General features: G+C 45.1%; 1 protein-coding gene across 1 annotated transcript; it reads left to right on the forward strand.

The window, feature by feature from the left end:
* The first annotated feature begins 277 nt into the window (after positions 1 to 277).
* On the forward strand, positions 278 to 1,232 carry LOC101653125 (olfactory receptor 12D3-like). The gene is given in 2 exon segments (XM_013008636.1): positions 278 to 349; positions 351 to 1,232. Coding segments are annotated over 2 exon segments (954 nt in total).
* Positions 1,233 to 1,302: the final 70 nt, after the last annotated feature.

The raw sequence follows: 1,302 nt of genomic DNA on the forward strand, positions 1-1,302 counted from the left end.
ATCTCCACCAAAGAAAACCATGTTTGTTACCGATTAGTAGAATTGCCCCACAGGGTTTTCAAGACTGCAAATCTTTATTAATGCAGACTGCCACATCCCCAGAGCCTGCAGTGTTTGACCTGTTAGTCTTTGGTTAACAGTCAAATCCTTAAGCACTGCACCACCAACTCATCACTAAATCCGTCCACATGACACATTTGCCTCACTTAACCCCCATGGTGTACATTTAAATTCCCCCCACATCAGCTTGTTATTATTATAGTAGCTTCCCACAGCAATGGCTAATGCCACTACAGTGGATGAGTTTATTTTACTTGGTCTGACCAGCACACAAGAGTTACAACCTTTCTTTTTTTGTGATTTTCTTTGTTATTTACCTGATAAACTTGGTTGGCAATGGAGCGATAGTAGTGATTGTTATCTTGGAGCCCAAACTTCACTCCCCTATGTACTTCTTTCTGGGAAACCTTTCTTGTCTGGATATTTGCTATTCTTCAGTGACTCTGCCCAAGGTGCTCATAAACCTTCTCTCCCCTAGGAAAGTCATCTCCTTCCTAGGCTGCATTGCTCAGCTCCATTTCTTCCATTTTCTGGGAAGCACAGAGGCCATCTTACTAGCCATCATGGCTTTTGACCGCTTTGTGGCCATCTGCTACCCCCTGCGCTACATGCTCATCATGAACCACCAGGTGTGCCTTCTGCTAGCAGGTGCAGCTTGGTTGACCAGCTTCTTTTATGCCTTGATGCATTCAGTCATGACGGCACGCCTTGACTTTTGTCACTCTCAGAAAGTCAATCACTTCTTCTGTGATGTCAAGCCTCTCTTAGAACTTGCTTGCAACAACACGCTACTCAATCAATGGCTTCTTGCTGTTGTCACAGGCAGCATATCCATGGGGGCCTTCTTCCTAACTCTTCTCTCCTACTTTTACATTATTGGCTTCCTTCTCTTCAAGCACCGGTCCTGCAGTGTGCTTCAAAAGGCTCTGTCCACGTGTGCTTCTCATTTTATGGTTGTATGCCTCTTCTATGGACCTGTGGGCTTCACATACATCAGGCCTGCATCAGCCTCCTCCCTGGTGCAGGACCGGATTATGGCCATCATATACAGCGCAGTCACCCCAGTGCTGAATCCCCTGATATACACCCTGAGGAACAAAGAAGTGATGCTGGCTCTGAAGAAAATTTCTAGGAGGAAGTTTTTGCTTAAAGACCACCAGCATCACCACTAGGGCTGATAACACTTGTATCTACTTTCCATGAAGACATCTTTTATCCCATTTCCTGCAATAAATGGATATT

Source organism: Echinops telfairi, unplaced genomic scaffold (assembly GCF_000313985.2).
Source record: "Echinops telfairi isolate 266 unplaced genomic scaffold, ASM31398v2 ScPeMD7_7453;HRSCAF=8491, whole genome shotgun sequence".
NCBI lineage: Eukaryota > Metazoa > Chordata > Mammalia > Afrosoricida > Tenrecidae > Echinops > Echinops telfairi.